We start from the raw sequence: 24,463 nt of genomic DNA, 5'->3' as shown, positions 1-24,463 counted from the left end.
TCTCCACTCTTAGTCTTACATATATTTGTGCATTTGGATTTGGGTGAGAAATACTCAGATAAAGAAAAAAGTATATGAGCCTCTTAATAATACACCAATTATTTTACATATTTCTGTAAGTATACATTAACCAAAACCACCAAATATAAAAATACATCACAGTTCTGCAACATCCTGTCTTTTTGTTGTGCATGCTTTTTGAAAATGAAATGAAATTATTGTAGCATAATTCAAAACGTTTACAAGCGTGGGGCTGCATTTAAAAAATGTATTGATTATATATCCTCTTCGTTTCTGTTCTGTCTCTGTCAGTCATGCACCCATGCTCGCTTTCTTCTCAAACACTGTTTGGTGCAGGCCAGTTTGCCAGCACCAAGCATTGGTAAAATAGAATCAGATGTGTGTAACTCAATACCTCAAATAGAAAAAAATGATGACTTAGGTTTTCTCTTTGCCCCACACCCCCCATCTTTTCCTGATGTTTTGAGCCCTGGCCTTGGCTCCAGGCATTCTCCTCTCTTCTCTGATGTGAAAACAGAAATGACGGGCTGCATAATTTATGCTCGGCCTGGCTTTCTTATCCTGTTTGTATTGATTTCCCTCTAAAAGGCTTTTGTGGCGACCGGCACCAACCTCTCGCTGCAGTTCTTCCCAGCCAACCTTCATGGCGACCAGCGGCAGGCACCCACCCGAGAATATGTGGACTTCGAGCGGGAGACAGGAAAGGTAGTTCTGACACTTGTTCATTTTCATATTTATTTCTGTTCACCTTTCAAAGTTATCTCTGTCTCACTTACATGCCATATCCCCCATTTAAAAAAAGTATAATGGGTAGTTCCAATTCTGATTAAATAAAGCTTTTGTATAAACACACACATGTGACCACATGTGATCTATATTAATACGCAAAGTTGTAATGTACAGCCTACAGTTAGCATTAACCATATTACTCTTATTATTATGATTCAGACAGGCTTATTATGATAATAATTAAAACCTTAAATAACTATTATTTAAACATTTGTGGTTCAGTAAGCAATTTTACAAGCAAATAGCCACTCAAGTTTGTGTGTTTACCACAGTATGATTTCGTGTTGTACCCTACCCCGTGGTTAAACGGGGGGAAATTGTCCCGTCTTTTATGGCGTATAGCTTTCACACACGGCTCATTACAAATGTATTGTAATGGAACAAAAGTGTCCAACAGTAACATGCAAAACGTTTATAAAAACCTTTTGTCAGTTTCAGACACAGCCACATACATGATTTATGAAATCTGAAGAATGAATGGAAAAGTCATTTCTTTTTCTCTTTCATCTATCTTTCCTCCATTTCACACAGCAGAGGAACTGTGTCACTTTTTTGAACCAGACGTATGCATGGTTTAGATGGGCAGAACCCTTGATTTTTCCATAATCATACGTTTCTCTCTTACACATCTTAGGAAAAACGAACACTTGAAATATTACGCTGCAGACAGCAAGAAAAACAGTCTCTCCTGAATGAAACATGACACAGGTTTCCATTTTATGTTCAAGCTCCGTTCTATTTTTTTTCTGTCGCAGTATTATTTCAGACACGCTCCTTGGTTTTTAATTTTTGAATGGGTCTTTCAACAACTCCCTTTTGTTGCTCTGGATTTAGGGAATGTTTGCACAGCCTCCCTAAAGCAATAAGAATGTAAAATAAAACCATACTGTCGATGTTTCATTTTTAACCACGTATTAAACTATGCATTCATTTCTGTTATTGTAGTCGAAGCTGTCTGTGTCCCTCAAATATCTATAACAAAGAACTCTATATTCGTGCAGAATTTTTTCTATATAACTATAAATGTACAGGAGGACACAGTTGAAACAGACACTCGGCTCCTCCGCATTTTCCCATCATTGCATTACCGTGAGATCATTAAGAGATCAAGGTCAAATGTGACACATACATTTTCCCATCTTCTTCATCATCAGAAATGCTAGTATTTTTTCTCATGTGATACAGTACGCTCTGCTGAAAGGGAAAGAAGTAATTGATACTGCCTGGCATTCTGTTCTACGTGTCTTTGTGCAGCAAACACATTCAAGTGTGCCTATCACAATCACCCAATAAGACACAAATTTAATTCAAGTCTTTTAATGCTCAAGGAATCTTGTGAAGACATGTTTACAGCCATAAACACGTCCTAAAGCCTGATTAGAAAATATCCCGGCCGCACAACGGCTTTATGGATGGTCGCACAAGACCAATTAAAGGAAGCGTTCGGGCCGTATTAAATAGCGCATTGCCTTAAGTTCTTTTCGGGTCACCCTGGAGGCCTTTCCCTTCAAGTCTTTATGCAGAAGATGTGTTAGGGAGGCACTTACTGGCTTTATTTGTGTGTTTACCACCACAAGCCCTTCGCAAAGCTGCCGGTGCTTTTCATACTGTTGCGGACAAGGAAGAGTCTCTTCACGGATGCTGCCTCACAGAGATGCGCTCATTAAAAATGCAGCCGTGAGAAATCAATGGACCTTTTGGCCCAGAGGCTGACGGACTAATCTTTGGCTGTTAATTATTTAAAAAGGCGTGAAGGGGGTGCGCAGTGAGCCTCGTGCCGACGGGCCGCCGAGCATGCGTGTTTCTGAGCCCCGGCTAACTGGTAATCCTATCCACCTGCCTGTCACCTCTGCCAGAACTCAGATCCATGCAGCTTTAATGAGCCTCACACCGTCTGCCTTCATAATACAGCCCACGCGACGCATACCCTCACGCTCTTTCTCTGCTTCCTGTCTGATACACATGCCCCTGCCTAGGGCTTAGGAGACTTATGTTGCTTTGTCGCAACTACCTGTGTTAAATCTTATCTGTCATATTTTGACTTATCTAATCATTCAGTCAAAAGCTTTTTTTTTGTTAGATAAACTTTATTCGGCAGCAAAAGTGTTGGAATGAGGAGCGATAATCTCTTTAATGTTATAGTCATGCATTTTCACTTTTCATCCGTAGCAAAATATCCATTTATATCCTTATCAAGACATTTGCCCGTTTCCCACCCATTTTTTTAAAGAGCCGTGTCACCTGTTGTACTAAAAGGAGCTTTGAAAAAACTTTCGAAATACAATGTCCTGAACAAGTGCTCTTGACAGATTTATTTCCATGTAACGCGTTTGGAGTTGGAGTTTCCTTTCTCTTTTGTTTGGAAGGAAATCCTGAATGGACAAGCTCTGCTGATAAGGTCTGTCCTCCCTTCCCATCTCGCTCACATTTATTCCCTAAGTTTTCCTTTCATCTTTAATTCTCCCTCTCTTCGTCTCCTCCACACTCACAACACAAGCTCACACAGTCAAGGTCTGACATGGTGAATTCCCTGCGGAGCGGTCGGGAGAGATCATGCGTGCGCCCCAGCCTCTGCTCCTAATTAAGCTGATTGTTAACCTTTTCCACAAACAGATCCTTTATTAAAGCTAAGGACTACAACTTAAATATTGCCCTAAGCAATAAGCCTTCTGACTCGCATGTGAGATATGCGCCTTTTGTCATCAGGAATGTGCGATCACCGCCTGCCTATTGGCTGAGATTGTCCTTACAAGATCGGTTTATTTCTCACACCGTAAATCAGTCAACGCCATGGCAGTCGTTACTCACAGCAACGCATGCTGTGTTTCACTGCCAGACTGCCTAACTGTAAAAAGCAGCTTAGAGGTTAAAGAAAAGTTGTAAAATATGTGAAGCAGAGTCAAACAGGAGCAAAGTAATGAAGGCATATTTTATAGCTTATCTGATGAAATGGCTGATAGGAACTAGGAAATCATTATAATAACTTCAAAATGTTTCACAAGTCATTATGAAGACATGACAAACAGGTCTTTAAATTTTAGACATCCATGTTTAAGATTAGGACTAAGCAATGTATTAAATATTCATAATTGTATTTATGTTAGTTTTACAGACAGCTGTATTAATGTTCTTTTAATTTGGCCATGAAGTTACTTTAGATAACAGTGTATCTGTATAGAACTTAAGTTGCAAAAATGGCAATAAAATGGGTACATAAGTTCAACATTGATTCATTCATTTGCATCATCACTTAAAAATGTCACAGAAGTCATTTTCGTATAGGCAAGACATTTTTTTCATTACATGTAGGAAGACGTTGTTTATTCTTATGTTGATGCAGTAAACATTAAAATGAGTGTTTCTTAGTAAAAACAATATGAAATGCATACCCTAATTTTTATAAGTAGAATATTAGTTTTAATATTATCAACGAAGATTATTTAAGTCTTGCATTAATATACATAATATATTTATATATTGGGATCCTAGTTAGAATTTAGTTATTAATCATCCTTATTAAAGGAAAACACCACCATTTTTCAATATTTTACTATGTTCTTACCTTAAATGAATACATACATATCCTTTTTTCAATGCGTGCACTTATAATCTTTGTACAGTGCGTCATGCACTCTAAGAAAGTATGTGTTATTTTAACACATTGTTTTGTGTTAAACTATTTAACACATTATGTGTTATTTTAACACATTATGTGTTATTTTAACACATTATGTGTTATTTTAACATATTATGTGTTATTTTAACATATTATGTGTTATTTTAACACATTAGATGTCATTTGTTAATTTTGTGTTTAAATAAATAAAAGGGGCAACACAAAATGTGTTAAAACAACACAAAGTGTGTTGTTCCAAAACTTACACATAGATGTGTTGTCCTTAACTAGACACAAGATGTGTTTTTAACACATTCGTTTTAAAAGTATGAATGTGTTAGCATTTAGCCTAGCCCCATTCATTTCTTAGGATCCAAACAGGGATGAATTTAGAAGCTACCAAACACTTCCCTGTTTTCCCTATTCCCCTTACATGAGTAGTTGTATGGTGGGACGATTTTTTTAAGGGGATAAAACATGAGAACTATATTGTATGTCGGAGGGGCACTTAGTTTGCAGCACTTCGACCTCGGGCACAGTAATATTGACGAAAGTTTGAGCGAGAGGGGGAGTAGTCAGGAGTGATGATGTTACTGCGCGCCAAAGTCAAAGTGCTGCAAACTAAGTGCTCTTCCGCCATACAGTATATTTCTCATGTTTTATCCGCTTTAAAAATCGTCACGTTTTGTTTTGGGCCACCATACTTACTCGTGTAACTACTCATGTAACAGTCTTTAAATATGGAAAACAGGGAAGTATTGGTGGCTTCTAAATTCATCCCTGTTTGGATCCTAAGAAATGAATGGGGCTAAGCTAAATGCTAACACATTCATGACGCGCTGTACAAAGATTAAATGCACGCATTGAAAAAAGACAGGTATGTATAAATTCGTTTAAGTTGAGGTAAGAACATAGTAAAATATAAAAAAACTGTGGGGTTTTCCTTTAACCGACAGACATCATTTACATTTTTTATTGCGTGGCCCACAGCTCCTTACGGCTCTCTCACATTATTGTGTAAATGTTTTTTTCCCCTGATGAACTCCAATGTGATGACAGACTCAGTTTGCAGGCAAAGTTTCTCCTCCTCCTACTTTCTTTGTGGCTTTTGCCAGAGACAGCCGTAATGTTCCTCCTCCGTAACCCTCACCTCCTTACCGCTGCGTTCTCTTCCCCTTCTTTTCTTGTAGTTTTGAAAACACAGGCGTTGCCAGCAAAAGCCGTGCTGGGCCAGTTTAAACTTGGCCTGCGGCGGGGGACAGTAGTATTATCTGAGTGGGACAGAGCCCCCGCACCAGGGTTAAGGCACAGGCTCCTAGTGTCACTGCAGGCTAATGGGAACCAGCTGTGGGGGAGTTTTAATTTTAGCAGTAGCTAGCACAGCCTAGGGAGGAGACTTTAACCCTATGCCAACCAGAGGTCCTCAGAAGCGTTCCCTTGAGTCAAACCATATGAGAGGTGGGGTCACGAAGGTGCTAAGATACGTTAGTCTGTGTTTGTTTTTATTTAGGCTACTTTAAAAAGTGGTACACCTGCTATGAATCACTCGATGTATTTACCTCTCATAAGTTTGCATAAACATCCCAGTATTCTCCAGTGGCTTATATTATTTAGGAATCAGAAATGATGCTGAAGAACAGATGAAAATTTAAAGATTGGAATTCCTTCGTGTCTGGCTCAATCATTAATCACGCTTCAGTGAAAAACAAACTATTAAACTTTTTGATGTTGACTCACTCAAACACTCCATATTGAAACACTACATCGAGTAGCTTTGGGCAACATACAAACTTTATGGTTCCATTTTTCTTTCATACAGCTTCTGTCTCCACCACTTAAACTCAATCTTGTTGAAATGTGATCTCCTCTGAGATGGAAGCTTCAGCTGTAAGGCTTTAAGGAGATCTGATGCTTGGCGCTGGTTCCTTCTTTCCTCCGTTCATTTGTGGAGCCCAAGTCGTGTGTGGTTTTTACTTTTTTATGCAAAGCAGAAATTGGGTCCGTCTGCTTGGGCCATGCCAAGAGCCTTGGGTTTGTCATTCCACTTCGGAAGGGAGAGCAGCGGGAGAATTATAAACTGATTGGCTGAGAGCTCCTAACAGCAGCCAAATTCTGCCTGAGACCCTCCACAGCGCACAGGGCGGTGGGCTATTGGTACTAGCCTGCGTAAGGGAGTAGACATATCATAGGCGTAATGAAAGCAAAATAAGCCGTGTCATGCACATATTATGAAGATCCTGATAAAAAAGTGTGTACACACTACACAATAAATTTTTTTTATATAAACAGCTTTTGTATAAATGTAATATAGATAATGAAAATGAAGAAGGTCTAAAGCTAAATTAAATAAACATGTACACAAATGATGTTTATGTAGTTCATTTAGATGTGCATGTAAAGTCAAATTATATAATGGTAGTGCTGCGTAATCCCAGTGGAAGCCAGTGAATTTTTTTTGTTGTTGATTGTGTGCATTACAAAACGTTAAAGAATTTTACTGAATTTTTTATAAAAAAGTGAAATTTTTTATTGATGTTGTTGAGAGGAACAGGGGAAGAACTTGTTTGTCATTATTATGTATTTATGTAAAATGCATGTGTGCATCTGATTCGTTGCCAGCGCGGGCCCCTGTATCGGAGCCACGTCGGGGCGTGGTGTTTTTCTCTCTCAGACTCTATAAATCTTCGCTATGCCTGTGTGTGTAAGAATGTTCGCTCGGGGGCAGATAGCGCAGGGAAGAATCGGACTAAATGACTCCATTATGAAAGAGCTCCAGTCTGAGGCCTCACCACAGGAATTGGTGTTTTAATAGTTTTGCGTTTCCAGAACTATTAAGCGTGTTTCCAAGTCTGATGCATGTGTGTGTGTGTACAGATGCTGACTTTGTGTGTGTGCGTGCATTTGATTATACACCCTGTTTATGTTTGCATGCTCATGTTGACACGGGCCTGACTATTTATTCATATATGCCTGTGTCTGTCTTACATTTTCTTATTCGTATGTATGCGTATGTGTGTGAGCATACTACGCTTAGCGCGTATCTATATTCATGACTAGTCATGTGCCATGCAACATGCTGCCGAGCTGCATGGCGCCAGTTTGACAGTTAACTCGTGGGGGTGGAACGCTCCGGAGCCACGCTGCCGATGGAGGAAATCAAACGAGGAGCAGATGAAGGTCTCTCATCTTCCTCTCGTTTTTTGCAGTGCAGCTGATGTGGGGGCTCAAGAGTGCATGGTCTGCCATTGTTTGGTACTATTTAGATGTTAACAGTTATGTTTGTCAAACAGTTTGCTGTCATGAACCGGTTCTTGTTATTGATTTAGTTGAACCGATACTGAAAGTGTTTGTAAATTACTCAATGAGGTGGATGACAAGTAACTATAAATGTGACATAGCATGTGACCGAAAACACCATTGTACAACAGTTACTTCCAGTCCTTGAATCTGACTGGATAAGCTTCATTATACAGTAGCTGATATCTTTGTTACAGATACAGACAAAATAGACAAAACAGTGGCCAAATTAAGTGAAAGTAAGTGTAAAGAGAGATATTTTGAAGCACCATATGATTTGGTGAATATATTTTTAAATGATTCATTGGTGTGAACCATCTAAATAAACCAATTCGTAAAATTCCAAAGCAAATCAATGTGCAGTATTCTAACTATATACATTTTTTGCTCTCCACTTTAATACTACAAAACTGTTTTATAAATGGTCACGTTCTGCCTGATCCTATTTTTTAAACCCTAGTTAGTGTGTAATGTTGCTATAATAGCATAAATAATACCTGTAAAATGATAAAGCTCAAAGTTCACAGCCGGGCGATATATTTTCTTTAACAGAATTCGGCTTTCAAAGCCTACAGCGAACGTCCGGTTTGGACTACAGCCCTTTACTTCCTGCTTTAATGACGTCAGTAGAACAGTTTTTTGACTAAACTCCACCCACAGGAATTCGTCAGTCGCCAGCTAAGCTAACGGCAAGCCATGCTAACGGCAAGCTAAGCTAACCGCAAGCGTAGCTGCTGTCGAATCACAACACACTAAACAAACTACACAATCAGAACTTGTTACGTATTTCTGAAGGAGGGACTTCATAGAACAAGAAAGACATCAGCCCATTTTAAGGACAGTGAAAACCCCTTATACAGAAAAGTAAATTGTGTGAAAAATACCGTGGTTTTTTACACATGAAACATAAACACATGTTATATTGCGCACTGTAAACACAATCAAAGCTTCAAAAACACAAAAAGAACGGGACCTTTAAGCTTTTACTAAGCATATTAATGGTGTTCTTAAATCTTATCTGAGGCAGATTTGAAGGGCAGGATGATAAAGTACAATTTCCGTAAAAATGCGGCGGGCTGCGGACAAGGCTCATGTTTCGTACGGCCTCAAACGGAAGCTGCTCCGTTCACCGATTACTTGTCAATGACATCATCAAAGCAAATGCGTTAATTGATTCCTGCTGCTTGCATCTCACTCATTGTGCTTCAAACCCCACCCCCACATACAAGCGTCTGATTTGAGCCCAATTTCTTTGAAGTTTTAGCAAAAAACGGCCTCTTTGTGTTTGGCCACGCGGTGTTCCCTCGAGTGAGAAGTTCGCAGAAAGTGAGAGAAATGCAAAAAGGGACATAATCAGAGGGTGGATACTTTGTCCATCGTATACTTGCCTTGCCCCATAGGGATTCAATTATAGCGCCCAGCTCAGATTTCTCAGGCACGTCTCTCTGCCTTCCAGTCACACCCGTCTGATCAATAAGCTTTGCAGGAACAGAGCACATCATCATCATCATCATCACATTTTCCATATGGCTCAGACCAGCAGATAGCAGGCATCTGTGAATCAGACTGCCTAAATGTTGCTCATGTTGACCAGTTGTCACTACTTACACCTCTGAATTTTACAATAGGCATGCATGTAATTGGTTATAATGTTTAACACATTGCAAACAAAAACCTTTGGAAGCAGACCTATAAACTAAATGCTGTACTCAATGTAATGCAAATTGGCAGCACTGCCCACTCACAAAAACTGGAGTCAGGACAGCAGATGTTAACATTAACATATATTTATGGTGGGCCTAACTGTATTGTTTAACTAGTACCAAGCATTTAAAGCCATTTAATACCGAACACTTAAAGGAAAACACCACCGTTTTTTAAAATTTAACTATGTTCTTACCTCAACTTAGCTGAATTAATGCGTGCACTTAATCTTTGTACAGTGTTTCTTGAATGTGTTAGCATTTAGCCTAGCCCCATTCATTTCTATGGCTCCAAACAAAAGTTTTATTTTGTGCCACCATACTTACTTGTGTAACTACTCATGTAACAGTCTTTAAATAGGGGAAACATGAAAGTGTTTGGTGGCTTCTAAATGCATCCCTGTTTGGAGCCATAGGAATGAATGGGGCTAGGCTAAATGCTAACACATTCACGAGGTGCTGTACAAAGATTAAAAGTGCACGCATTGAAAAAAGATAGGTATGTATGAATTTGTCTAAGTTGAGGTAAGAACATAGTAAAATAGTGAAAAACTGTGGTGTTTTCCTTTAAAGTAGTGTAACATTTTCATATCTACCTGTAATTGTGACCCTGTCTGTGAAATCCCGGCTAAAGTCTCATCATTTAATTTATGAGATGCGGAGCATCAAAGTTTAATTTCAGTCATTGATTTCACATTAATTTCCATCTTTGCTACGTGATATTTGCTGACACACATTTTTACAGGATAACTTTAGTAATAGTTGAAAAAGTTGTACAGAGATTTTTACTGACAGTTTGGTGTGACCTTCTTAACTGCAAGTATAGACAATTTGTTACTGCTAAAACATTTGGGTAGTTGGGTAGTATCCCAGACAGAACCCACTGCTTTGTTATTCTTAGAACATGGTCCATCTCCTTTTCCCCGGAAACACGGAGGTCCGCTCAGGAGACCAGCTCTGCTGTTTGGTTTGGATCAGAGTGAAAAAGTGAGAGAGAGACTTTCCCCATTTCTGGTTGTAATGCAAAATTTACACTTTTCCTGGTTTTCAAGCAGCTTTGGTTTCCGAAGTTATATTTGTAATTTTCCATTAATTTACAAAAAAGCTAAACAATTTTAAAAAACAGTTAGGAAACTGATTACATCATCAACTAACTAATGTTTGACCTACATCATACATCACAGTATTACATTTTATTCTAGGCTCCAGGGCTACATACTACTGTACATTCTCCTGTACGCACAAGCGCGACCTACGCGTACAATGTACACAGGGTGTCAAAAATCCAAAGGTTTATGTACATTACATGTGCACTCTACTGATGATGAAAATTGCACCGTACGCGGACCCCCGCATATGCGTAAAAATGCACCATACTTCGGCCTTTTTGGGCAACTGCCATTTGTATAATCAAATCCATGATTTAAAAGCGATTTTAATGCCAACTTCACAGTTGTTTGAAACAAAAAGAATGGAAAAGTGAGCAAATATGGACAAAGAAAGACTCAGTATTCTTATAATATCAGCAGATGTAATGTTAGCAGAGCGCTTACAGTAAGAATGACAGGTCCAGTTATTTCAAGTGTTTGTGAAGGCCTTTTGCTCTTGACTCTGTGTCAGACAGTGTTGTTGACTGGGCCAGATCTTTTTTGGATGTTTTCTGATTCTTCACTTGTAAAAGGGTCCAAGTGAGAAATACAGCAGGTCTGTGTGGTTTTACATTCCTGTTGACTGATTCCAGGAATAAGCCTCATCTCAGGACACAGGTGGGGCAGTGCCATGGTCACTGTCCACTTTTGTGAGTTTGCAGATGTGCATACTTATTTCCGGTTGCATTAACAAACCCATACCGTGTTTCATTCATTATCTACATCTTTCACAGTGCATTAAACATTCACATAGATCAGTTAGATAATATTGAATAAATGTCTTTACAGTAGTACAAATGCAATTGAGAGGCATGGCATGAGAGAAGTAGAATTTAATTTCAGATCTCTTTGTTTTCATCTGAGATGTTGGATACAAGAGCAGAGACAGAATGGCTGGGTTGTGTCGCCAAGCTCTGGCCTTTTCTTTCCAAGATATTTACTTTTACAAGCATCAGTGTCAGCAGAAACTGTTTTGTTTGGAGACCTGAAGTCATGGAAGCCAGCCACTAGACTTTATACATAATATCATATTGGGACAGTCTAAAAAACACAAAGAACAGTCCATTGCTTGCAGAATCTTACTTTATTTTTTTCCATTTGCTTTAAAATGTAAAGTGTGCCCTCCAAATGTTGGAACATTTAAAGCAAACAGGGTTCCCACGGGTCCTTAAAATCCTTGAAAGTTTGTGAATCTGAGGGAAAAAATTCAAGGCCCTGGGAAGTTTTTGAAAGTATACATAGATACAGGTCATTGATAGTGCTTGAATCAATTTTAATTTTCAGTTTTCTGGAAAAAAATCCTTATTATTCCCTGTGTAGTGTAGGATAATATCATACAAATTCTAGACTTTTTAAGCACACGTGCTAAACTGTTCGCTTTAAATGCTTATATCTTCTGTATGCAAATGTTAATTCATACCAAAATGCTTTTTTTGCATAGTTGTGTTTGACATATGAAAACGTCTCGGGTTACGTATGTAACTGTTGTTCCCTGATTAGGGAACGAGACGCTGCATCTCCATTGCCATACATTCTGCGTCCCTGTAACGCTGTTTTTGGCAATATTTCAGATAGCGATATACTTCCTGGCTCCCGCGTCACCCTGTCTTTGTCGTTAAGCCTCACCATTGGTTGAATTTAATATACACATTCAGATGCACTTACCCCTAGAGGCGTCCCCAAAGTGTAACCGCAGTGATGCAGCACAAGTTCCCTCGAAAGGGAACTGTAACAATGTATCTTAAAAAGTAACACGATGTAACCTTGGTCTCAATTGAAATGTGTCCCCACATTTAGTCCTTGATTTTGAGGGTATTGGACCTGGAAAGTCCTTGAAAGGTCCTTGAATTTGAAGTTAACTAAGGTGTGGGAACCCTGATATTTGTATTTGTGTGTTTTTCTCAAAGCTACAGCCCGAGGGTTTTTTTCTGATGGAGAGAGGTGTAGCCTAATTGTAGGTTGTAGGGGTTTGAGGGCGAGGACAGAACGAGCTCAGTACAACTCTAATGGACCAACACTTCTTTGTCTTTATGTTTGTGGCAGGTGGCGTGGGCTGGAAACTTTAGGCCTGCGGGGCTTACTCTGTCCTCTGTGTGCGAGTGCATTAACAAAAGAGGGCTTTTGTCGGTTAATTTGGATATGTGCACGTGGGAGTGCCTGGGGTGCGTATGCGTGAAACAATACTGCGAACGTTTAGTGTATGCCTGTCTCTGATTACACAGAGGAGCATGCTCTATCTCTCCGGCTACTTTGCCTAGGCGTGCTCAACACCTGCACCGGGCCGCACCTGTTTTGTGTGCGCGTGGGTGTGTTAGGTGCTCAACTGCAGTTCTGCACTTACTTTCAGCATATTTGCGTCTGTCACGTAGAATGAGAGAGCGAAACTTGACCGCAGCTTAAAACTGCTCAAAAAGTGGGTGGGAGGCAGACATATGGATGTATAGATGAGTATATATGGGTCAGTGACATGACATGCAAATGTTTGTGTCTGGGGGCATTATGTACAAGGAAACCTTTCCTATAAACAAATTTCCTATAAACAAATTTCACAAATATCAGTAGTTGTTGGGATCTAGGATAATTGAAAAACTTTTGTCCAACAATTGGATGTTCTCAAATGTCACTGTGTAGTACAACCACAATCATTCCTTTTATTTAAGAGAAAAATCTGTCATCATTTACTCAAAGGAAGATATTTGTATTCAAGCAGGACACAGAAGCACAATTGGCTTCCATAGTAGAAAAAATACTACTATGAAAGTCAATGGTGCTCAAAATGGTTTGGTTAAAGACTTTGCTCAAAATATCTTTGTGTTTAGCAGAACAAATACATGAACAGGGGCGGCGGGTGACTTCTTTTTTCGAGGGCGCACGGTGCGAAGTTTGTCACAACATGTATTATGTGTGTGGTTTGTCATTTCAAAATATGTGTTCTGAACATATGTGCATCATGTGTCTTGTCAAAATAAGTGTCTGCTGCAGACGCATCTAAAGGGTTTATGATAAAAGATACGCTCGCTTTGCCAGATACTCGCATAATCTCATGTGTAATAAGAGTTTACTGTTAAGGGAGTGTCTTGTGTGTATTATGTGAATGTGATCGTCTCTTTTATCATAAACTGTTTTGACGCGTGTGAAGCAGGCACCCACCTTGACAAAACACGTGATGCACATGGCTCACATGATGCAACAAACACATATTTTGAAAACACGAGCAACTCACATGACACTACGATCACATATTTTGAATTTGCGCCCCTCGGATGAGCAGTCACCAGCCGCCACTGGAAATGAATTAGGGTAACAACATGAGGGTGAGTAAAAGATGACAGAATTTTAACAGAATTGGGTGAACTATCCCTTTACGAAGTATAAATTGTATACATGTATCACATCATTTCTCTCAAATACTGAAAAAAATTGCTAATATTTTAGTTTTTATAAATGCAAGCTAAGGTTGTCTATATATAATTGTTATTATACTTTAAAAATATATTGCTCTTAAATATATAGTTCTCAAATGTTAGTTTTATGGTAAAGTTATTTTACACTTTCAAACTAGTTTTATAATCATAATTTTAAATGCCACTACCAAATAAACAAGCATTCAGCATTACACAAGGAGCCCATTAAGACTTGGCAAATAGACAATGATTGGCTAAACCACCTGACATTTTTGAAATGGTAACATCAAAAATATTGTGAAAAATATTAAAATGTTCTGAAATGTTGTTCGATACTGTTTTTTTCCGGAATATAAGTCGGTTCGAAGTATAAGTGGCATCAGTCAAAAATGCGTTTTGACGAGGAAAAACATGTATACAGTAAGTCGCACTGGACTATACGTATCGTTTATTTAGAAAATGATTTCACAAAATTCAAGCAGAAGAACAGACATTTAATCTGGAAAGGCAAGTTATTTAACTAACCAATAGCAGTCAGAACAGCAGGCTGAATAGGTGTCCGTACATGTTAAAGTAACATTAAAGGAATAGTCTACTCATTTTCAATATTAAAATATGTTATTACCTTAACTAAGAATTGTTGATACATCCCTCTATCATCTGTGTGCGTGCACGTAAGCGCTGGAGCGCGCTGCGACGCTTCGATAGCATTTAGCTTAGCCCCATTCATTCAATGGTACCATTTAGAGATAAAGTTAGAAGTGACCAAACACATCAACGTTTTTCCTATTTAAGACGAGTAGTTATACGAGCAAGTTTGGTGGTACAAAATAAAACGTAGCGCTTTTCTAAGTGGATTTAAAAGAGGAACTATATTTAGCGTAATAGCACTTTTGGGAGTACTTCGACTCGCCTGAAAAGTCCGCTCCCCTTCTTACTCTCATAATGGGAGAGGGAGGGTGTTACTGCGCCGAGTCGAAGTACTCCCAAAAGTGCTATTACGCCATAAAATGTAGCTCCTTTTTTAAATCCGCTTAGAAAAGCGCTACGTTTTATTTTGTACCACCAAACTTGCTCGTATAACTACTCGTCTTAAATAGGAAAAACGTTGATGTGTTTGGTCACTTCTAACTTTATCTCTAAATGGTACCATTGAATGAATGGGGCTAAGCTAAATGCTATCGAAGCGTCGCAGCATGCTCCAGCGCTTACGTGCACGCACACAGATGATAGAGGGATGTATCAACAATTCTTAGTTAAGGTAATAACACATTTTAATATTGAAAATGAGTAGACTATTCCTTTAACAGTTAATTACACGATATACAAATGCATACAGAACATACCTGGGAGGCTGAATAGGCTAAATTAACACAACAAGCCAAAGCAAGTTCAAAAAGGTCCCAAAGTCATTCCACATCACTGAATCCATTAAATTACATAAATACAGGAGCAGCATAGAGCGGACTCTCGCTGTTGTAGACGGTAATGGTTCCTCTTGGTTTATATGAATAAATTTTTACTTATAAGTTGCACATGACTTCAAGTTCCAGGACCAGCCAAAAAATGAAAAAAGTGTGATGTATAGTCTGTAAAATACGTTAGGTTTTTGGGAGCTTGTTTTGTCATTGACCCATACAGAGCAATACAGGTAGAGATTGTATATAGTAAGTGTTGTCAAACATACTGCATAAACCTCTCTATCTAATATTAACCTTCACTCCCTTCTTGACCGGTTTTAGCTCTGTGTGTATGTCCTTGAGCTGTTTGTATCTCTTTATTGAAAGAACAGCTGCCTTTTACTCTTACTCATGAACACATACACACTCAGAGATATGACTCAGTGTCTGTGAGGGTGGATGGAGAGTCGTATGTCACGTCTTTTGCTCTGGAGGAGGATCCGGCTTTCAGGGCCATGAGTCAGGCTAGCATATGACAACTGGGATGGACGACATGACGGTTCTCACACTGGGGGACCTTTGCTCTACAGAATAAAAATGTATTATTGTGGTGCAGTGTATATGGTCATGACATGGTGACCTATGGTGCTTTCATGGGGTCATGGGTTCAAATCCAGCATGTGTCTTTTCCTTGACCCAGTGCACCACCCAATCACCTTTTATTGTAATATCTTATAAAAAGCATTATACGTCTATAGTTCAAGTGGTAAAGCATGCATTTCCAAAAAGTTGGAGTTGCTAGATTACTTTTGTCAACCATCCTCACCAGAAGAAACATTATTTGGAAAATTTGATTAGGATTTTATCATTTAATAGGTGTAGTAAAGTTTTGCTATGTTTAAATCCATCACACATAATTTTCCCCCAAAATCAGTGCTGCAAAAATGAAATATGTCCACTGATTCTCGTCAGGGTCACAGTGTCGGCCTGGTTTTGTTCTAGTGCCATGATTCACACATACCTTATTGAATCTACAGATTTAAATCACAGAGCTGACACAACACTTAAATGTGAAATCATGTCTCTCTTTCTCTCTCTCTCTCTCTCTCTCTCTCTCTCTCTCTCTCTCTCTCTCTCTCTCTCTTGCTCTGTCTCTGAACATAAAGGGGGAAAGTCCAGTTAAGGCCTTTTGAGGTCACTGACTCACATAGAGAAACACACATACAAGTTTCTCCAGTCACATTATGTCTTTATGTGTGAATAATCCAGTGATCAGTGACTGCAGAATTAGCACTTGTGTGGGATCACACAAAAACACACACACTCGCTCACAAAAAGCTCCACTCATAAGGTGTGGGGACACAATGGTCCTCTGTCAGCGTTTGTGTAAGTGTGTATGTCCATGCCACCCCCCTGACTCCTGGCTATAGACCCTCTTGTGCTGGTTTTCCTTGCATACTGCAAATCTGCCGATGATGCTTTGGCACGTGTCTAAATGAAAGGGCAGAACGCCAGTCACCCACCTCACTGTTGCCACAGCGACAAGCACTGGATCTCCCACTGTCCAGCTCTTTAATTCAGTTTAGCTTGGCTCCATTCATCTCAGCTTAGTTCATGTTATTGTCAATGACCTGAACTTTTTGAATCCATTTTTATCCAATTCGTTTAATCCATTTCAGTTCATTGTAGATGTTGTAACTGAATCAGTAAAAAGACATTATAATTGTACTGAAAATGTTACGTCTCAGATCATTTTCTGTTGAACAAAAGACTCCAGTCTCACACGTGTCTCCTTGAACGTTTCGGAAAAGATCTCGATGATGTTTACAAAATTGTGCACGTATTTGTGAAGTCTTGTGAAAGTTAAACTTTTTAATATAAATTTAAACATGTCTCACCAAATTCATCCAAAAAAAAACAAATGATCTGGGGCCTCATTTATAAAACTGTTTGTAGGACCCTTACTAAAAGTCTACGTACGCGCAAAAGCCAAATAATAATAAGACTTATAAAACAAAGCAATGTTCCCTTTATAAAAATCACAGATCACATGCAAGTGTGCGTACATGAATCACCCTGCAAGCCCATTCTCCCATTCAGTTTTTTTATAGATCGCAACCTTTGTGTGGGAACTGGCGTACGCACGTTTCGAGCCCCGTTTTGTGTGTACGCACGCTTTATAAATGAGACCCCGAGCTTTGCTTTCTGTCATACATTTTGTACCTTTACAATTCCTCTGAACTTTTACTTTTGGAGACTTACAATTCTATGTGTGAAAAAGTACTGTAGATACAAATAACAAGATACAAATTGTTGACATACAGTAAGATTATAAAGTTAAAGAGACATATTTTACTATGTTCTTACCTCAGCTTAGATGAATTAATACATACCTATCTTTATTCAATGCGTGCACTTAAAGGCGGAGTCCATGATGTTTGAAAGCCAATGTTGATATTTGAAATCACCTAAACAAACACGCCCCTACCCCAATAGAATCTGGACCTTCTGTTGATAGACCCGCCCCACACATACGCATCCCGGCATTTGATTTGATTTGATTGGCTATAAGTGTGTTTTGGTAGTCGGCCCGTCTCCTTTTCCAAAGCGTTTTTCAAATATCGTGGACTCCGCCTTTAATCTTTGTACAGCGCATCGTGAATGTGTTAGCATTTAGCCTAGCCCCATTTATTCCTTAGGATCCAAACAGGGATGAATTAAGAAGCCTCCAAACACTTCCATGTTTTCCCTATTTAAAGTCTGACCTCGGGTGCCGTAATATTGACGGAAGTTTGAGCGAAAGGGGAGTTGTCAGGAGTGATGATGTTACTGCGCGCTGAGGCAGAAGTGCTGCAAACGAAGTGCTCTTCCGCCATACAAGATAGTTCTCTTTTTTTTGTGCCACCATACCTACTTGTGTAACTACTCATGTTAATGGGGAACACATGGAAGGGTGTGGTGGCTTCTAAATTCACCCCTTTTTGGATCCTAAGGAATGAATGGGGCTAGGCTAAATGCTAACACATTCACAACGCGCTGTACAAAGATTAAGTGCTCACATTGAAAAAAGATAGGTATGTGTTAATTCGTCTAAGTTGAGGTAAGAACATAGTAGAATAGTGACAAACGGTGGTGTTTTCCTTTAACTTTATAATCTTACTATATGTCAACAATTTGTATCTTGTTATTTGTATCTACAGTACTTTCTCCACACACAGAATTGTAACTCCATTAAGTCTCCAAAGCTGAAAGTTCTGAGGAATACAATTTTCTTGTCTTGTTATGTTGCTTTCTATGGAAAATTGGGAAAGCTGATAGCAGCTAACATGATTTTGTTTGTATGTTGCCAGATCCCTGCCTGTACCGCTCAAGAAGTTTGTTTTTGTTCCTTTGCAGATGCTGTGGTTGTGGCAAACAATTTCACAATCAGACTTTCTTCAAAGTCCTTTAAACTTTCCTTTCAAGTACTGTCTTCCAATTAAAGACATTTGTTTAGGCCTACCAGCAATGTGGGTGCTTAAATATTTCCAGTAGATGCGTGTGGCCTACACTTCTAATGAAGGCCTTTTTTTCCCCTGCCTCTCTCTTGAGAAGAAGGTACTTGGCTGCCACTATTGGCGACCATGCAAGTAGCGTTCTGCTGGTTTCATCTCATTTCCTGCAGTGATGTGTGGACAATAAGGTTTGCTGAATTGGTAGCACTGTGTATGCTTCATTGTGATTTGGATATAACATTTAAATGATATGTTAGGGGTTATTGGTTTCTTTTAAAAGCAAGTTCTCAAGTTCCATCTTTAGGTTCTAATCATTCGTGGTTTTACGTGCTTATTATGCTATTTGGATATTTCATATTGTTTGTAGCTTTAAAGACACTTGTGTGCATGGGACGAGTGTGTCCTGATCTCTGTGTGTGTTTGAGTGTCATACGGCAGAGTGTGGGGATGTGGGAGCTGACGTTTCGTTTTGAGGAGGAAGTCTGTGGTCGAGCCGTTTTCTACCACCCCCTTCCCCCACATACACTTTTCTCCTTCACTATGTAGCTGCATTTAAAAACGCCTCACCATCTCTGCAGATGTGGAAATCATTTTAAAATAGTATGCGTGTGTGGGAGGCGGGGTTTTGTTTGCGAAGCGTGGGATTCGGGCAGTATACTGGCCCATCTTAGAGTGCACTGCAGCCTCCCCTTGCCCCAAAGCACCACGGGAAGGCCTTGGGTTTGGCTCGCTCGTAAATGAAACCCCTGTACTAGTCAGGCTAGAAATAGCCCTGCAAAACTGCAAGAACGTGGGACTGCTCATGTATCGAACAGAAAAACAAACTCGCCCCAGTCCACATCTGACAAGGCCTTTTTCAGCTCCTGTTTTCATTTTCGGATTTATTCGAGATTATTTGTTTACCGTGACGAAAATACTCCTGGCCCTCAGGTCGTAAAGCAAGAAGTTCTGCTGGCTGGAAATGTATGTGAAGTGTTGTAAACATAGTACACGCACGCACACTCCTAAATGCACACTATATTGAGAAGGCGCATTGCGTGTAGATCACAGTACTTTGGATCTAATTGGTCACATTGATCATTCACATACTGTAGCTGTTGCATGCACATCTGTCACTTGTGTGTCCCTTCCCCCCGCACATTGGCCCACCTCCTCCTCACAACCAGTGCTCCCTGGAGAGGTGCATGATGGGAAACAGGATGTCACCCACTAGGTGGCATGTCTCAACATTGCACTTCCTGTTTTCTCTGTCTTATCTCTGACATTCATATGTTTGTCTCTTAATGGCCTGTTTAATGAAGTCTCCCATGGTGACTAAACCTTCAGGTAGAGTTTATCATTTATCCCTTCTGGGTCATTTGGAGTTGATGCCAATCAGGGATGTCTGATAACAAGTGAACTCTAAATATATATTTTTACCCATTACAAGGTTTCTCTGTCAGTTGCTCCCTTCTGACAATTATGAGTCAGCATTCATATATATGGCTCTAAAGTCACAAAGGTATGGACTCAAGATTCAGGCTGTACAACCCAATTAGGAAAGAACCAATCAAAACAGGTTTTTCACAGGTTAAATTGGGATTAGGGTTGTGCCTATTGACAATACTATATCATTGATAGTCAGACATATCACAGATAGGGATAGCCTTCATAGTGATAGTTGGCTTGTTTGCCTATGAATGTTTAAAGGGGACATTTCATAAGACTTTTTAAAGATGTAAAATAAATATTTGGTTTCCCCCAAGTACGTATGTGAATTTCTAGATCCACATACCATAAAAAAATGTTATTACAGCATGTTAAAATTGCCACTTTGTAGGTGTGCCATTTTTGTGTGTGTCCTTTAAAATGCAAACAAGTTGATCTCTGCACTAAATGGCAGTGTCGTGGTTGGATAGTGCAGATTAAGGGGCTGTATTATCTCCTTCTGACATCACAAGGGGAGCCAAATTTTAATTACCTATTTTTTCACATGTTTGCAGAAACTAAGTTACTGGGTAGATTTTTTTCACATTTTCTAGGTTGATAGAAGCACTGGCAACCAAATTATAGCACTTAAACATGAAAAAAGGTTTTCATGATATGTCCTCTTTAACACTCAGGGGTCGACAGCGGCGAACAATGCAAGAGACTTAGATTACTCTGCTGATTCTGGACATACAGAAATGATTTGTAGATCCTTCATTTTGTGTCCACTCCCAATAAAAACAAAATGTTGTGCTTTTCGCAAAATAAGGAAAATAAACATGATGTGCGTTCTGTTCACTCTCCCTTAGTGAAGTCGATTTAGAAAACGCGTCACATAATTAACTATAATTTAGCGAATACTTGTAAGACAAACTAAAGATAAGTGTCTACATTATATGTTAAACTCTGTGTATGTTTTGATAATCTGAATCTGATCTGTAACAAAATTCCTTCACAAAAATGCAATTATTTCAGCTTTTTGCTAAAAAAAACAATATTTAAGAGTTTATAGGCAGAAAAAAATATAAAAAAGGACTAAACGTTTTTTTCCCCGTTTTGTTTGTTTGTTTATTGTTTGTTTGAAAGCAGAGGGCCTGTTCTTTCATTTTATTTATTTGTATGTTTTCTATATTTTTAGAAGAAAATTTTCCTGGAAGGCATTTTGTGAAACTTTTGTAAAAATCACAAAAAATGCTGGCGGGCAACTAGGGCTGGGTATCGATTCAGATGTTCCAGATCGATTCAATTTCGATTCACCAGCTATCAAATCGATTCGATTCTCGATTCGATTTTCAATTACGGTTCTCGGGACAGTTTTTATACTCGATTCTCGATTCAACTCAATGAATATAGATTTAATAAAAATACTATATTCATCAAAAAGAACAGTGAACATAAGTTTACAAGTGGGTAATAATTAAAAGAAATTAAAAGCCACAACACTATCGTCGTCGTCTTGCTTGCTAAATCTAAAATGCTTCCATACCTCTTACTTTTTATGTGAAGGTGGCATCAACGTCGATGAAGCACCTAAAACCGCCATCTTAAGCACTGAATAAAAGAATGACAGGCTCCTTGGTAACATCGCGCAAGGCAAAAAAGAGGGTGACATCTAGTGAAGAAGACTAGTATTTTGATTAACATTAATCTTACGTTCGATGTTTGCAGGAAAAAAAAGAAAAACAAATCGATTCTGCTCTTTGAGAATCGATTTTGAATCGACCACGTTTAAAAAAAAATTATTGATCGAAAAATTAATTTTTTTGCCCAGCCCTACGGGCAACTTTTCAAAAAATGGCTGGTGGGGAATGAGTTAATTAAAACATGCACTCAGGTTGGCATGAACTCTTTAGGTTTGTGCAAACATTATAATCCCAGTTATTCCATCACAGTTGTCCACGTTATATGCTCCAAAGAGTTGTTTTCGCAGATCCGTGTAAATGGTGTCTGTTTTGACAACATTCACAAAACTTTTCAAAGATGACTTTTATGTTTTCAGTACAATCGTTGTCATGTAAATGTACCCTAAATAAAGCCAGAATTTTTCTAGTGGAACTTGGACAGCAGGATGCACATATAAAACATAAGGGATTGACGAACCCAAAGCGCCAAAACATATTGGCATTTTGTTTTTCAATCTTTTCCATTTCATATGCTCTAGTCAAGTTTTTTTATTTTATTTACATTATTAATTAAATGTAAACTTTTGATTTATTAGTGCTTATGTCCTTTGCTGGTATAAATTTGTTTTGTACCAGGTTTCAAAATGACCATAAAAAAGAAATGTGGACAAACATGCAAATCCATGATATTTGAATGGTGGTTTATGCCACTCATCAGCTGGGAGTGACTGAACAGCTGGTTAATCTAACAACTGCTTGATGATAAAAGTAGAAAAATCAGCCTCTGTGTAATGAGGAGTATGTGTTTGCTTTTGAGTTAATAAGCATAATTTGCTGTGCCTATCTTCCTCATGCCTCAACAAAGCAATAGATACTGGTAAGCTCCAGGGAACAAACATGTTCAGGCTGCTCTCTCTAACTGCCCCATTGTGTGTGGAAGAAAGAGAAAGACTTTGAAGTTGCTGTGACTCCGTCATAGCACAGTGACACACACACACAAAACATATGCTAAGAGCAAATCAAAGTTGCATAGGGTCGCATATGAAATGATCTAATTGTTTCTTCTTGACAGCAGTAAGATTAAATGGAGACTCATGCTTGTCCTCTAGTGTTTCAGAAGACTAAACAATATCTCAGACTGGGCTCAGATTTGCCAAGACTTACATGATACATCGCTGTAAGTCTCGTGAGCTATAAATCGAGTGAAAGAAATCTACAACATAGAAAGCAGGAGAACCGAGAGGTGGCTGCACAGATACATGTAAACCCGTCTGTCTTGTCTAGGGCCTATAGGCTATGCGTAGGACCCAGGGTTGTTTTGGCTGTCTGAATCAAAAGCCTCTCTGACTGAATTCAATCCCAGTGTTTACTCGTTCTCTTGCACGCCCCTCCCGCCTCTGCTCAGCTCCACAAACACACACAGTGTCTTATCCCTACAGCTGCCCCACCCTGTGCTGCTGTCTACCTCCATACTCTCATTCACGCTGACTGCCACCTCTGACCATCTTGCACACATTTATGCATTTTACGTTGCCTATAGTTCCCACATTTTAAACCCACAAAGGTTGTTGTAAAGTTGTCCGAAGATCATCATTTTCTGTCATTTAGACCCTTTTCTGTAGAATAAAATGTGATTCTGCCAAACTCAAAATGGACAAACAAACACCATCATACTATCTCAGTGTCATACTTGTAATTTTCCTGCTTTAGTGCAGCGCATCAAAAACACAACTAGTCGAGGTCTGACAGCTACAGAGATGAAGATATCTGTGAAAACAGAGTTGAATGGAAAGTAAATTATGAGACAAAATGTTCATTTTGGGGTAATCTGTTACATTAGCATGCATGGTTTCTCTTTTAGCAGTACACTCTAAAAACATATATAGCACCAAAAGTGGTTCTTTGCTCGAAATCATAGAAGAACCATTTTTAGTGCCATATAGCACCGGTGAAGCACCTGTGTAGAACCATTAAAGTTCAATGTAGAACCATATGTGGTGCTATAGTGGTGCTATATGGCCCCTATATGGTTCTACACAGGTGCTTCACCGGTGCTATATGGCACTTAAAATGGTTCTTCTATGATTACGAGCAAAGAACCACTTTTGGTGCTATATAGCACCGTTTGTTTTTAGAGAAGTTGTGTTTAGTGAAAAGAAGAATCTTGAACATTCCTGGTGAAAGTCATTTTAAAAAATTGCCCTCTGTCCTCACTGTAACATGCTATAAAACATTTACACACATACAAATAAGTGAGTGGCTCATAAATGTCATTACCAATCCATCTGGTTTATTTACTTGGACCTTCTGATGATGTGGGGTATCCTGGTTACTCATCACCATCCATATACAATACAAAATAAGGAAAAGAGAGAGAAAGAGAGAGAGAGAGAGAGAATACTGCTTTTCTCATATGTCTGCATTGTTGGCATGGCCCCAAAGAAAACTGTGTGTTTAGGCTGATGGAGTTATGAATGTTCTTTCTGGAGGAAACCCAGGAAG

The 24,463-nt window shown here is 39.0% G+C and overlaps 1 protein-coding gene across 8 annotated transcripts in view; it reads left to right on the top strand.

The window, feature by feature from the left end:
• Positions 1-24,463, top strand: part of cbfb (core-binding factor subunit beta) — a 38,251-nt gene that overhangs the window by 2,077 nt on the left and 11,711 nt on the right. For all 8 annotated transcript variants that reach the window (XM_055174990.2, XM_055174992.2, XM_055174995.2 and 5 more), the window contains exon 3: positions 610-726. In XM_055174990.2, the coding sequence (XP_055030965.1) occupies positions 610-726 (117 nt within the window). The remainder of the gene's footprint in view (positions 1-609; positions 727-24,463) is intronic.

The sequence above is a fragment of the Misgurnus anguillicaudatus genome, chromosome 15, assembly GCF_027580225.2.
Source record: "Misgurnus anguillicaudatus chromosome 15, ASM2758022v2, whole genome shotgun sequence".
In the NCBI taxonomy this organism is placed as follows: domain Eukaryota; kingdom Metazoa; phylum Chordata; class Actinopteri; order Cypriniformes; family Cobitidae; genus Misgurnus; species Misgurnus anguillicaudatus.
The sequence above is the reverse complement of the archived record's forward strand: the minus strand, read 5'-3'. Positions and strand labels throughout refer to the sequence as shown.